General features: G+C 39.4%; 1 protein-coding gene across 18 annotated transcripts in view; it reads right to left on the bottom strand.

Annotated features, from left to right (window-relative positions):
* SYNE1 (spectrin repeat containing nuclear envelope protein 1) overlaps positions 1 to 12,505 on the bottom strand; it is a 529,474-nt gene that overhangs the window by 170,471 nt on the left and 346,498 nt on the right. For 16 of the 18 annotated variants that reach the window (XM_017537464.2, XM_037742153.1, XM_037742143.1 and 13 more), the window contains 4 exons: positions 11,854 to 12,048; positions 10,633 to 10,773; positions 3,364 to 3,531; positions 2,992 to 3,153 (listed from right to left, as the gene is read on the bottom strand). In XM_017537464.2, the coding sequence (XP_017392953.1) occupies positions 2,992 to 3,153; positions 3,364 to 3,531; positions 10,633 to 10,773; positions 11,854 to 12,048 (666 nt within the window). The remainder of the gene's footprint in view (positions 1 to 2,991; positions 3,154 to 3,363; positions 3,532 to 10,632; positions 10,774 to 11,853; positions 12,049 to 12,505) is intronic. The other 2 variants (XM_037742147.1, XM_017537535.2) reach the window with 1 other exon arrangement.

The following is a 12,505-nucleotide window of genomic DNA, read 5'->3' as shown; positions in this document are numbered from 1 at the left end:
AAAAAAAAAAAAAAAAAAAAGAAAGAAAGAAAAAAGAAAGAAAATGAAATCTATAAGACAACTTAGAGAGGATAACCAAAAAGGCACAGCATTCCACACAAATTCAGTGCTTTAGACAAATGTTTAAAGAAAAAAGTTAGGAATTAGGTTACCTCCTTAAAAAAACACGAATACTTCCAAAAGAGTATTGGGAAAGAAGTAAAAAGTAAAGTATTTCTATTACTTTTTAGGAAACATAAAAAAGCATGCTGGACTTCCTCACGCCCATTCAGTTGAAATTTAGAAATAGTAATTCCATAATAGTGCTTGAAATTTTTAAGTACCATTCCAGAAGCGAAGAACAGATTTAGATACTGTGATACCACCAGCTTTTCATGTAGGCAGCTGTGTTCCAGAACTTGTAGAACCAAGGCACAGACAGCAAAAGGTAGCAAAAATAGCTCAGATGAAAAATGTTAGCTATGCGATGATACACAAAATTATACTAAATTATAAATTATTGCTACTTTCTTCCCTCCCATTAGAACATTAATATAATGGCGAAGCCCCAGTGACTGGTAATCTTCATTAAATTAGCTGTACCTCCTTACTGCTGTGACACCTAGCACGACTACTGCCAACTTAGGGACAAAAGTCATGTGGTTGACCTTAATGACAAGAAAAGTTACAGATTCACTTCTAATTTATAATTCTCAGAATGTGTAATTTAGAGTTGTCTCCATTAAATCCATTAAAATGAAATCTATTAGACAGCTGGGCATGGTGGTTCACACCTGTAATCCCAGCACTTTGGGAGGCCAAGGCGGGTAGATCACCTGAGGTCAGGAGTTCGAGGCCAGCCTGGCCGACATGGTGAAACTACATCTCTACTAAAAGTACAAAAATTAGCCTGGCGTGCTAGCAAGCACCTGTAATCTGAACAGAATCATCCTTTCTCTCCACATTCAGTTTATGTGTGTTTTCTTCTAATGCCCAAGTGACAGGGTGGTGGTGCTGATTGGAAGCTAAGTTGCATTCTTAGTTAGGAACTCCAGAAGGGCAGAACAGGCCACCAGGATCCTGTTTTCATGAAGCTTCTAAATCTTGTGGGAGCCGGTGATGGGTCTTTGGGAACTGTGGGCAGCCACCCGGGCCGTAAGAATAGGGGGCTGGAACAAAGGTGGAGATGTCCTGAAGCTAGAGAGAGGGTCAAACTGCTTAAACCTTCTGCAACATTGGTGTCTGATCATCTGAGTGAGTGACCCGCACATGCACTCTAATCCAGCCCTTGCATAATTTACACTATTTTCCTTTTGAATGCTTAAAGAACAGGGCCTTTTACAGAACAGCCATCAAGGTTGGCCTGAGGAGCACATACTCAAGATGAAGGAAGCTCTCTGGCCCCTTCCAATACAGTGAAGCAGCAGTGCCAGCAACAGCTGAACAGACAGAACTGCAGGAGCAAAGAAGACCTAAGAGCCCCAGGGAGCACACTGGAGCAAAAGGGACACCCTTCAGATCAGAAAGAAGTGGCTGTTGGCAACAGAAAACTGGGGTGCCAGCTACAGAGAACTGAGAGACATTGAGGCCCCTTTAGAAAGGAAAGGGGCTTGGGAGACTAGCAGTCTAGTGATTAAAATGGGGCGGAGCTCAGAGGTAAATGGCACTGGCATAGTCCCCCAAGCCCCTGACTGTCCTCATGTTTGGTCTGGTCTAGGCTAACAAGGGTTAATTCTCATTTTGTGCTCTGATAGCGCCCTCTGCAAATCTGGAGGAGGATGGGTGACCTTGGGATAGCAAAAGACCTACAGAAGATAGTTTTTTTTCTTTTTTTACCAAAATAAGGCCTAAAAATGGACACTACTCACTTTGATCTCTATCTTCACAAGTTACAAGAGTATAAAAAACCTGAAACCACTATTTCTCAATATGCTGTCTCTAGATGAAATGTTCTCATTTTTGTGTTAGACTGAAAGATCAGATTCTTGCAAAAGAATGCAACTTTATCTGACTGTACATATGAACAAGCAGTGTATTCCAAGATGATCCTGCTTCCAAAACTAGAAAGATATAAAGTAGAAGAAAGAAAAGTACAAGGTGTCACTCTTAAAGCTGATAAGTTACCCTGTCTTTGATAAACACACTTACCATACCATGCTTTCATAGCTCTTAAATTAACATCTAAAAATATCTTTCTTTCCTCCTGCCTTTTGAAGGGTTGTCACATGTTCCTGGATGCTTATCCCAGCCACACAGCATTTTCCTACATCACGGTGATGAATATGTAGGAGAAAGCGTGCCTCAGTATCCTTAGACCCCAGTTACACCAAATCATTATAATTTTAGTAGTATACCTCATCGCATTGCCAAAGTATTAACTGGATTTTAATTTCTGAACATTTCTTAGCATGCATTATAAATTGGCATACTTTAACACTATCTTTCTGCATTAGATTAATGATCTCTGTTTCTCATGTAAAGCTAATGTTTTGCCTAGTTTAAGCTTTTAAAAAATAATTTAAATCAGGAACAATCATAAGATGAGACTTAGAACTTATCTTTCAAATGCTTCTTTGCCCACTGAAGTCTGAGACATATTTTCTGAAGTTATAATGGAGGGGCACTCCCTGACTAAGTTTCTTAAGACAACAATATCCAGAAAAGGTAGATTTGGAGTATATTTTATCCTTACAATAATGGCTCACAAGACAATCAAAATAATCAAGCAACTCCAAGGAAACACACTTTGTGTAATCATAGTTAAAAAGTAACATCAATGCATGTAGCTTTTCTGAATTAGATTCAAGGTCTGAATTTCTCTCTCTCTCTCAGATCCCTCCCTAAAGCTGTAGTAAACGACCACCATTAGGACTCTTGTTTACTCTGGAAGAACTGATAAAAAAAAAAAAAAAAAGTAAACTGGCTGTCTCAAACACATGCCTGACAGGCCAACCAGTCACAAGAGTGCCTTTATTTAATCAAGCAGGAAACTGAAGTCATGGCTATTTGTACCTGATGTTCAGCCATCTGGCTTTCTGGACTCCTGCCGGGCGCTGGGTTCTCACTGAGTTTCAGCTCAACGGCCTCCATCTTCGTAGAGATGGACTGGAGGGAGTCCTGGTACTTCTGCTGGCGTTCCAAAGCTTCATAGAGTGTGCGTTGCTTCTCGCTGATCTACACAAGAAAAGGGATATTACCAAATGCTTCCCAGCCCCTTATCTTTCAGATTACAACATTTCTTTCTTCAGTGCTTTACCTCTGTGGCCCAACACAGGGCACTGGACTGTGGACTGGATGTGTAAACTCTCCGCGTGTATTTCATAAGACAATCGCTAAGGTAACTGGTGTCTGGTGGGCATAAACAAGCCCACCTTGAAGACTTACCACATTCTTTAAGGTCTCCCAAGAACGCTGCAAATCACCCAGTTTGGCAGTAGCAGATGGTTCCAATCCTGGTTCATAGAACTCCTGTGATGTCGACGTGCTGGGGTGAATCTTTGCAGCATCTGTCTGCAACCTCTCAGCAGACAAGGCTTGGTAATATGCAATGTCCTGTGAGCGCAAAGCACAGTGTTGAATTCAAAAGGAAGACAAAGTCTAGATGAATATGCTGTGGGTACTGTTGGTCATGTGAAGAAAAGGTTTCTGATCTACAATTCTCACAGGGCCCTACAAACTAGTCAGTTAGTAAACTCTTGTGACAAGAAAAATTTAAAGACTGAATCAAAGCATACTATACTTGTTTCAGAGTTTTGGTTTGTATATATCAAAAAACAACTTTACCAATCTTTCAAGTTGCCAAAACTCATTCTTATTTTATATTTGTTAAATGAAAATACAAAGGATTTAAGCAGTATACATTTATTTAAAGATTGATTAGAATAGCAAAAAAAGAGACTCTCAATGATCTAGTTCCTAAAATGTTGCTAAATATATTCATTAAATTTTAAATAATTTAAAAAATGACTTGACTTAGATAAAATTAAATCTGCATAGGCAGCCAGATCTTCACTATTTGTGGGTTCATTATTTGCAGAATTAATTTAAATATTTTGATATTAAATAAGAAAAATATAATGGGGAGGTTAAAACTACTCTATGAAACAAATAATACAAATGTTTTCTTCTATTCATTTTCTCAAAGTATACACACACACAAAAATCAAAGTGAATGATGAAATATCATGCTTTAACATGTTTTAAATCTATTGTATTATAAGTAACATTACATATATTATTTGTATTGATAAAATTTACTATATCAAGAGATATAGTAAAGATATATCAAGAGATATAGTAAAGATGGTTTTCAATTTTTTTCTATGTTTATCTGTATTTCTGTAGAAATTTAATTGGGGGAGTAATTCCAATGATAAAGTTCACTGTTTTTGCAGTTTTACTGTTGAAGGGAATTATGTCAACTTAAAATACCTGAGTCTTATTGATAATCATGTATTGGTAAAAAGTACTGAGGAAGGCTCCAGCCATCTGAGAAACAAACATAGCAGTGTCATCCAGTAGAACGAATTCCAACTGGGACAGCTGAGATTCTAGTGAAATTCTCCTCCTGAGTAGCTATATAATGGGAGCAAATAACTTACATCTTGCACATTGGTTCACTCACTAGCCCAATCTTGAGTGGAATTGAGGATTATATGAAATAATATTTGAGTGACAATGACACCTTCTACCGATTTTGCTGTTGTTGCTGAGGCCTCCAGATAAGTCCCCAACATTTACTGATGACATTGGAATATGGAGACTGCTTCCTCTTCATTGCTAACCCTGTCACTGTCTTGAGTGGATTACTCCTCATGTCCTTAATAGGTTTAGATCCATTGATCCTCACTCACTTCTACCCCGCTTCAGTCCTCCACACCCTTGAATGCTGTCATCACTCAATTGGACTTGTAGCTATGTCTAAAGTTACTGAAACCCCTTTCTTCCCAAGACGCTTGTTTCTCTCGCTTTTTTAACCTTTACTTCACCCACTTGGAAAACCACAAACATGACTCAATCCAGCTTTTCTTTCCAGAGTGCATATATGTATGTGTGTGTGTTATTCACAAAGACACACACACACACACACACACACACACACACACACAATCCAAGCTGTCAAGGAGCTACTACTACAACTTCTCAAATTTTCAAAAGTCTGTCTATATTCACACTCACCCTTATCTCATGCTTGCCAGTTTTACTGCTTACGCCTGACTCTCCCACAGCTTCTGAGAATCCCATAAACTGCTTTTTCAAGAACCTTGGTCTATTAATATCCTCTTCTACTTTGCTGACTTTCTCTCTTCATGCAAAAACACCTAAACACATTGTTTCTTTTTTTATTTGTTTTCTTGAAGGATGTCATTTGTTTTAAAGTCCATAATTCACAACGATGGATCATCAAACGTGAATGCACTTGCACACACAGGCTTCATCCTCATTTCTTTGTTTTCTCTCTTTCATTTCATGATCCAACTTCTGAAAGGGTGATTTTCACATGGGACTTTCTCACCCTCGATCCACTTCTAAATTCCAATTTGGGCTTTCATCCTGATGACTGTAGAGCTTGCTCTCACCAGCTTCTTTTCCATGACAAAAAGTGATGTATTTCCATCCCTTCCCTTGCCAGACCTCTAAGTAGCATTCAATGGCACTGACCATCCCTTTCTAGAAACATTTTTTTAAAAATCTCTCTGTTCTCCTCTCAGCTTTCTAGTTATTCATGCTTTCTCTTTTGTAGTTTGTTTTCCACTCACTCATCAACACTAGTGAGTTGATAAGCTCCAGGCTCACATATCCAGATGTTCATGCATATCCTGTAGGCTCTTCAGACTCAACATTTCCAAAAGGAACCGATTTAGAAAAAAACAATAAAGTGTTATCCTTCTTGCAATAAATGGAATTTCTTCTCACCTAAGCTATAAACTTGGGATTTATTCCTGATTTCTCCTCTCCCTTACCATCCACTGCTTATGGGAGGATGGAGTGCTAGTGACGCATATCCTGGCCACAGCCTTCGTTCAAGTTCTCATTACAGGAAAAACTTCCTAACTCAAAAGTTGCAAACTGGCAGCCTGTGGGCTGCCTCTGACCTGCACACATTTAGTGTGGCTTACACAGTGTTTTACATTATTTAAAATCTCTTTTCTTGAAGATGGAGATATTTCATTAAAATTCACATTCATAGTTTGTTTTGCAAACCACAAGGTATGGTAACACTGGGTCCTGTGTCTTTGTGGGTAAAGTAATGCTAACAGAGGAGACATCACCTCATTTCTGTGGAGCAGGAGCTGTCCAGGTCTCTTAGTCCCTCCTGGCCTGTTTCTCTCATTTTTATCACCAGGGTGGACCCCACATGAGACTGTGCAACTTCTGTGTCTAACGGCTCCCCTGGTTCTGAATTTGCACACTTCCATTCTCCTGTCCACATGGATCCAGAAGTATCAGTTCTAAAACTCAGTTCTGTACACGGCTTCTAGTTAAATTCCCTCGATGGTTAAATAGTAGCTTCTGGAGGAAGCTGAAATTCCTTCGTGCGGCATTCAGGGCCTCCATGATACGGTTCCCATATCACCGTCTGTCTCATTTCTCTCTCTCCTCCTCCTCCAATGTTTCTCCAATTATACTGAAACTATTTGCATAGTTTCTCCAATTATACTGAAACAACTTGCACTGTTTTTGCAGTCATATTGTGGAAGGAAATTATGTCAACTTGAAATACCTGCGTCTTATTGATAATCAAGTATTAGTAAAAAGTATTGAAGAAGGCTCCAGCCATCTCAGAAACAAATGTAGCAGTGTCATGCAGTAGAATGATTTCAGACTGGGACAGCTGAGACTCTAGCGAAATTTACCAATTTTTCTTCCTGCCTTCACAGCTTCCCACAGGTGGTTTCTTCTGCCTGAAAAACTTCTCACATGACCCAACTACACTCCACCTGCCTAACTGTGCTCCTCCCTTAAAACTAAAGGGGGCCATCCTTGACCTCTGCCTGAACCCCAGTCAGTGTAGGTGCTTATTCTAGCTTCTCCCACAACACTGTGCTGCCCTCGGCCATACCACCTGCCACTCTCTATTGTAAGTATGTGCCTGTTCTCACTCACACTCTAAGCTCCCTAAGGGCTGTCTAGGTCAGTGCTTTCAGGCTTTCATCCTGAGCACATTGTGGAGTGTTCAGCAAATAACAGGCAACCCTATATGTTCATAATAAATCATGCTTGCAAATGCACTTTTCTAAATTCTATTATTTTATATACATGTAAGATAATACTATTACTGTCCACAAGGAATAGCAGGAGCATCTTTAAATGGTGTAAACATTTTACATTAAATACTGTATTATAAATACAGAAGGCCCCTACAAGAGCTAGAGTAAAATAAATTTATTACAAATAATTTTTTTCTGGCAGTCTGTGTGTGTGTGTCTGTCTGTGGCTCATGCCTACAGACAGGAATGACAACTCCTGGTTTCTTAAAATGATTTGAAAATATGTCACCTTTTACAGATGAATAATTTCTATTTATTTGAAGTGCATACATAAATTCAATTAAATCACTCAGTGCTATAAATAACTACTAAGTCAATACTTGATGTAGTGAGGAGTCACTGTTAAAAATACATTTCTCATTGCCTATGTGCCTAAGTTATAAACGTTATTATGAGTAGATTCCTAAGGAAATAAATTTGGACAATTGTAGCTACTATTTGATCAGTATTTTCTAGTTTAAAAAGCACTTTCATGATTAATGTCACATTTCATTTTCACAATTTTGTGAATTAAGCGATATTGCTTCCCACTTACAAATGAGGATATCAAGGGACTTCCCAGATACACTCAGCTTGGAGGAGGAAGGGCTGCAACTCAGTGTGAGCTTTTGACTTGGAGGACTATGACTTTCCCATTATACTCTGTCTCGCCCTTTTCTAATCTATTCCTCTCTCAACTCCTCTGCAGAGTCTAAGCCTTGGCTCACTTCTAAGGGGAATCGAGAAGCCTGCAGCAAAATCTGGGAATGCCTCAGTATTTCTACCTTCGAGTAAACTAAATTGTTATTACATCTTAGCTAATAGCTACTGTCAGAGACAGAATACACTGACTGTGAGTGGGACCAGGTAGTTACATAACAGAGATCTACTTGCAAGAAGAGCAAGCACAAAACCTTTTTTTAAATAGCTGTGATTTTATAAAGCAGTTCTACTTGGCTGCTCCCTGAAACAGCTGTACACATTCTGTGCACAAAACTTAGGGTTTCCAATCTGAAAACTGAAACTTAAGAGGATGCTACATGTCCTCCTCAGTGTCAAGAGACAATTTTGTAAATCCAGTGCATCACTGGTCATGGTGTCATATATTTTAACTGTCTTCTAACTTACATTACTATAGAAAAATAACATGTGGCCATAATGATGGGGTAGATTTGTTTGAGGAACACGAAGCATCATACATTTGCTTTTTAACAGCTTCCTCAGAGTAAAGCTGTCTGTCTTAAATAAGTAAAGGCATTTTCCCCTGCTTTACAGCATCACATGTAAGTATTTTAGATTAACAATGCCATTTAACTGATGTTTTCGTGTGACTAGGAGAGAGGGGAGGAATTAAAACCAAGCCTAATCTCACTGAGTTTTAGGATTTGACTAAGCTTCATGGTTAATGTCAAGAAATAATAACAGAAATGTTTGCATATTTCATCATTTTTTGGGCACTTTCATGTATACATTGACACTTTACAAGAAGTAGCATGGAGATTTGCAAGTTTGGAAAGGTTATATTCCTTCCACAAAGTTAATTTGAAGTAAGTATTTATTATTCAGTTTGAAAAATGTAAGACCCTAAAGCATATTATATAGAATATTTTTTTTCTATATAATCAGCTGACTATAGCTCAATTTCTCTAATAACATCTGTAACCATAGGGAAGGACAAGTCATCAAAGAATGAGTAATACATATTTTTAAATCAGAATTTGGAGAAGAGTTTCCCAAATCCCCCATGGCTCCCTGAACTTCTCTTTTTTTGTCACTGTTCTTAGTTTACTCTGATCACATTGTTGTTATCTGTTCCATGTCTGCCTTTTTCTCTGGATTGTCAGGGCCTTGCAGGTAGAACCATGCTGCCTCCTTCTCAGCTGCATCCTCAGAAACCAGCACAAGGTTTCACGCTGAGCAGGTGTCAGAATGTATTTGATGGACTCAGAATGGATGAGCTGATAATTTCCCTAGAGATTTCCTGATTTTTACCAAGAGAATTGTGTAATAGTATTAACTAAAGGTTTCATCACTTTTATGTTCCTTTTTTTATGAGAGGGATTCTCTTTATCACAGAAATCCTGTGATAGTCTGAATACTTCTGCTTTAAAATAAAAGTAATATAATTGAATTATAATACAGGTCATAAAACATTTGCTCTAACACTTCTACCTTAATAAATACATATCAACTTCTTTGAAAAAAAAACATATTTTCATAGGATAGTTTACATTTTTTAGTTGTCCTCACTAAAAAATAAAACATCAAAAGCATTGACAACAAAAGCCAAAGTAGACAAATGGGACCTAATCAAACTCCACAGCTTCTGCACAGCAAAAGAAACAGTCATTAGAGTGAATTGCCAACCAACAGAACGGGAAAAAATAAAGTATTTCTTAACACGCATTAAAAGCTTTTGCTTACTGTAATGGCATCTTTTTGATTTCTATCCAATATTTGACATAAAACCTTTCTGAGATTTAATTTAGTATAATCTACATTTAATAAGCATGATAAAAAGCTTCTTATAACAAAAAGGTTATTTTATTTTCCTCATTTTATAGGAAATAAAATTTAAGGTTATTGAAAGACAAGTTAAACATTCAAACCTACTAGGCATTCCAGCAGTATAAATACTGGCAGACATTCCTTTTTTTTTTTTTTTTTGAGACAGAGTCTTGCTTTGTCGCCCAGGCTGGAGTGCATTGGTGCGATATAGGCTCACCGCAACCTTCCCCTCCCAGGTTCAGGCAACTCTCCTGACTCAGCCTCCCGAGTAGCTGGGATTACAGGCAGTTAATTTTTGAATTTTTAGTAGAGACGGGGTTTCACCATCTTGGCCAGGCTGGTCTTGAACTCCTGACCTCGTGATCTGCCCGACTTGGCCTCCCAAAGTGTTGGAATTACAGATGTGAGCCACTGCACCCGGCCCTAACATTCCTTAAACTGGTAAACAAGCCATAAATAAAGAAGTCTGACATAATAAACAGAAGTTTCGCATCTTCAAAATCTGAGCTGGTAAATGCTAACACTACATTTAATGCATGTTAAAAAGCCATGTTATTTTACAATGGTGATACAGATCTTTCATTTTCTGTTGGATGCAGAACTCCATTCCAGATAATTGCCAGAAATGGAGGCAAAAACACCTTAAAACAGGTCCTTCTGGGCTATCATTCCCATGACTCAATTTTTGCTCATGTCATTTTCTGTAGCCCAGGAGAGGGGATGACATACGGAGACACATGACAATCATAGTTTGTGCAACTATAAAACCCAATGGTGTGTCCCTGGAACCAAATGCAGCAGTCTGAGATTCATACCCACGGTCTAATGAAAACAGAGAATGGAGTCCTGCATCTGCCCAGAGATTATTGCTAGAGGAATGCCAAGTGGGAGGTACCTGGTTAACAGAAGCATCTGTATTAGCCACAGGTGAAGGGGAGCGACAGGCAGGTGGAGAGGAAATCTCACTGTTGGTTCCCTCCTCCCCAGACTCCTCAGTGACCGGTGACAGCAAAGTGTGACAGCGACCTGCAGTCATCTGCCACGTAAAATGTAACCCAAAGGACATGAAAATCAATTAGGTGTGTTAACATAAGTCCTGTTCAGGCACAGGCCAAAACAGAGATAATTATAAAACAAAGGTTAGAATTCCTGGGACCCAAATTCACATATTAATCCTGTGTTAGTATTTAAAACTTCTGTCTTCAAGAGAATATGATACTAGTAATCATTTGTAAAACAATCAGGGATGGGGGTGCATATCACATTGAAGAGTTTTTTTGTTGATTAAATACTTCATTATTTTCCTGTCTGGATAGTTTGTGGTTTTATAAATAACTGGAAAATCATGAATCACACAAATGAGGAAAGGTCTATGAAATAAAGCTTGGTCTTTCGTGGACATCTCAAGTTTCAAATATTGTAGTGAGATTAATGCACCCAAAGTACAATATTGGTAAATGGGCCCAGGTATGGTTATTCATTATCTGAGGCACAGCACATATGAGGGAAGATACACAGCACTGGAAAATATTGTAGTCACCAAAATACTCAATGTATTTTAGGTGTCAGGTACATAGGAAAATAGTAGTGCAGAAAAGAAAATAATAAAGTTGATTTATTTTAACCCAAAGCTAAGCTTTAGATTGTCTATTTTCATATTTTTTCTCACAGTAGCTGTTTTTCTCAATTGTATTAAGCATTTATACAATACAGTACATGCACATATGTAGTTAGCTAGTTAGCCTGGAAAACACAACTAAATATATGTGCCATGAATTTACCATTCCCCAGGCAACTAAAACACTGTGCAAATAAGTTATTGTTTAAAGCTCAGAGCCTTTCAGTACTCTTGCGAAATTATAAACAAATGCAGGGCAGACCTCTGACATGTTAAGTAATTCAGCTGTCTCCAGCAAACAGTTTCATTTTAACTGTCATTGTTTACAGTGTCAAAGATTGGCCCCCGCCCAAAAGTAGTCAAAGAGAGTTAAGGAAACTGTTCCTCCCTCTGAATCTGCAAGATCGAAGGCTGGTCCCTGAAACCGACAGAGAGGGAACATGGAGCCACTCGCCAGGCTCCAAAGAGCAAAGCCACGTAAACTGACTGGATCCTTACCATGACCACAGAGGGGTGGGCCGAAGGCGCGGGGAGGAGCTCCCCATCCAGGTCCTCAGTCCCTTCCGCCAGCCCCTCGACCTCGGTCACCGTCAGCAGCATGGTGGCGTGCTTGGCTTTCATCGTCAGCATCTTGCACTTGGAATTTAAAGAGGCGATCTGCTCCTGGTAGCCCTTGATTTTCTGCGCCAGCTCCTGAGGAAACATTTCCCCCACCAGGGTGTCAGAGCAGCATCAAAAGGAAACAGAAGTAGTAGCGTTCATCTTCCTGCAGGGCGGGCCAATGAGCGCGCAGAGCCCCGTGGGCCCGGGAGGCAGGATGTGGAGGCGGCGAGTCCCCCTGCATCTCGCCACCAAGCCAGACCGCAGGCTGCGCGGCGCGGCGCAGGCACAGCCGAAGTACCCGAGCCCGCGTCCCCGCGTCCCCGCCTCCCCGCGTCCGCGCAAAAGGAAACATGAGGGGATGACGCTGAATGAATGGTTTCTAATCGCGAGAGAGGCCCTATACGGAATCATGAACTTCCGCAACATTAAGAACTGACAACTTTCTTAAAAAGCGGAAAGCATCCGAAATGTACCAGATGGTTCATGCCATGGAAATTAGATCATGTGATGGCTAAAACCACACCAAAAAAAAAAAAAAAAAAAAAAA

This window comes from Cebus imitator, unplaced genomic scaffold (assembly GCF_001604975.1).
Source record: "Cebus imitator isolate Cc_AM_T3 unplaced genomic scaffold, Cebus_imitator-1.0 Scaffold6, whole genome shotgun sequence".
NCBI classification, from domain to species: domain Eukaryota; kingdom Metazoa; phylum Chordata; class Mammalia; order Primates; family Cebidae; genus Cebus; species Cebus imitator.
The sequence above is the reverse complement of the archived record's forward strand: the minus strand, read 5'-3'. Positions and strand labels throughout refer to the sequence as shown.